Source organism: Emiliania huxleyi, assembly GCF_000372725.1.
Source record: "Emiliania huxleyi CCMP1516 chromosome Unknown EMIHUscaffold_1810, whole genome shotgun sequence".
In the NCBI taxonomy this organism is placed as follows: Eukaryota; Haptophyta; order Isochrysidales; family Noelaerhabdaceae; genus Emiliania; species Emiliania huxleyi.
This window is the reverse complement of record NW_005200773.1, coordinates 1-2,349: the sequence shown is the minus strand read 5'-3', so window position 1 is coordinate 2,349 and position 2,349 is coordinate 1. Positions and strand designations below refer to the sequence as shown.

The following is a 2,349-nucleotide window of genomic DNA, read 5'->3' as shown; positions in this document are numbered from 1 at the left end:
GCGTCGTGCACCAATCTGGCGAGCTGCGTTTTGACACTATCGCGCTCAGCGCGACCCCAACGTCGCCACCAGCGGAGCCGGAGCCATCGCCGCCGTCACTGCCACCCTCATGCGACAACTCATGCGGCGCGACAACCTGCCTGCAGCTGCGAGGTATTCTATCGTGCGAAGATCTCATCGTAAATCTCGGCTGCGATTGTCACGGCTGCTGCGTGGACAACAGACCCTCACCAGGCACGCCGCCGCCGCCGCCAAGCACACGACCCTCGCCACCGCCACCGTCAGAGTCTCCGAAATCGCCGCCGCCGCCGTCGCCGCCGCCGTCGCCGCCGCCCTCGCCGCCGCCCTCGCCGCCGCCGCCCTCGCCGCCGCTCGACTGCCCGTGCCTCACCGCCTACCCGACCGGCGTCAGCCTCGTGAGCGGCGAGGTGCAGGTCGTCGCGGCGGACGGCGTGAGCCTCGCGTACCCCGGCACGTACGGCCTCCACGGGTGCGACTCGCACGACAGCGGGCTCGAGCCGTCCTGCAACTCGACCGGCTACCCCGGCTGGTGCGAGCACGAGTGGTGCTACGTCGACCCGACCGCGTGCAACACCGAGTACAGCACGACCGCGTACGTGGTGGGCGCCACCCTGCACTACTCGTACCGTGCGTGCGGCTTCAGCAACGAGTTCGAGAGCTGGTTCTACCAGCCGCCGCCGCCGTCGCCGCCGCCGTCGCCGCCGCCGCCCTCGCCGCCGCTCGACTGCCCGTGCCTCACCGCCTACCCGACCGGCGTCAGCCTCGTGAGCGGCGAGGTGCAGGTCGTCGCGGCGGACGGCGTGAGCCTCGCGTACCCCGGCACGTACGGCCTCCACGGGTGCGACTCGCACGACAGCGGGCTCGAGCCGTCCTGCAACTCGACCGGCTACCCCGGCTGGTGCGAGCACGAGTGGTGTTACGTCGACCCGACCGCGTGCAACACCGAGTACAGCACGACCGCGTACGTGGTGGGCGCCACCCTGCACTACTCGTACCGTGCGTGCGGCTTCAGCAACGAGTTCGAGAGCTGGTTCTACCAGCCGCCGCCGCCGTCGCCGCCGCCGTCGCCGCCGCCGCCCTCGCCGCCGCTCGACTGCCCGTGCCTCACCGCCTACCCGACCGGCGTCAGCCTCGTGAGCGGCGAGGTGCAGGTCGTCGCGGCGGACGGCGTGAGCCTCGCGTACCCCGGCACGTACGGCCTCCACGGGTGCGACTCGCACGACAGCGGGCTCGAGCCGTCCTGCAACTCGACCGGCTACCCCGGCTGGTGCGAGCACGAGTGGTGCTACGTCGACCCGACCGCGTGCAACACCGAGTACAGCACGACCGCGTACGTGGTGGGCGCCACCCTGCACTACTCGTACCGTGCGTGCGGCTTCAGCAACGAGTTCGAGAGCTGGTTCTACCAGCCGCCGCCGCCGTCGCCGCCGCCGTCGCCGCCGCCGCCCTCGCCGCCGCTCGACTGCCCGTGCCTCACCGCCTACCCGGCCGGCGTCAGCCTCGTGAGCGGCGAGGTGCAGATCGTCGCGGCGGACGGCGTGAGCCTCGCGTACCCCGGCACGTACGGCCTCCACGGGTGCGACTCGCACGACAGCGGGCTCGAGCCGTCCTGCAACTCGACCGGCTACCCCGGCTGGTGCGAGCACGAGTGGTGCTACGTCGACCCGACCGCGTGCAACACCGAGTACAGCACGACCGCGTACGTGGTGGGCGCCACCCTGCACTACTCGTACCGTGCGTGCGGCTTCAGCAACGAGTTCGAGAGCTGGTTCTACCAGCCGCCGCCGCCGTCGCCGCCGCCGTCGCCGCCGCCGCCCTCGCCGCCGCTCGACTGCCCGTGCCTCACCGCCTACCCGACCGGCGTCAGCCTCGTGAGCGGCGAGGTGCAGGTCGTCGCGGCGGACGGCGTGAGCCTCGCGTACCCCGGCACGTACGGCCTCCACGGGTGCGACTCGCACGACAGCGGGCTCGAGCCGTCCTGCAACTCGACCGGCTACCCCGGCTGGTGCGAGCACGAGTGGTGCTACGTCGACCCGACCGCGTGCAACACCGAGTACAGCACGACCGCGTACGTGGTGGGCGCCACCCTGCACTACTCGTACCGTGCGTGCGGCTTCAGCAACGAGTTCGAGAGCTGGTTCTACCAGCCGCCGCCGCCGTCGCCGCCGCCGTCGCCGCCGCCGCCCTCGCCGCCGCTCGACTGCCCGTGCCTCACCGCCTACCCGGCCGGCGTCAGCCTCGTGAGCGGCGAGGTGCAGGTCGTCGCGGCGGACGGCGTGAGCCTCGCGTACCCCGGCACGTACGGCCTCCACGGGTGCGACTCGCACG

General features: G+C 72.3%; 1 protein-coding gene across 1 annotated transcript; it reads left to right on the top strand.

The window, feature by feature from the left end:
- Positions 1–109: 109 nt before the first annotated feature.
- On the top strand, positions 110–2,301 carry EMIHUDRAFT_253638 (hypothetical protein; the record flags this gene model as incomplete). Its single annotated transcript, XM_005783133.1, has 7 exons — positions 110–153; positions 413–682; positions 782–1,051; positions 1,151–1,420; positions 1,520–1,789; positions 1,889–2,158; positions 2,280–2,301. The coding sequence occupies 7 exons, from the start codon at positions 110–112 to the stop codon at positions 2,299–2,301; spliced, it is 1,416 nt and encodes a 471-aa protein (XP_005783190.1).
- Between the last annotated feature and the right edge of the window lie 48 nt (positions 2,302–2,349).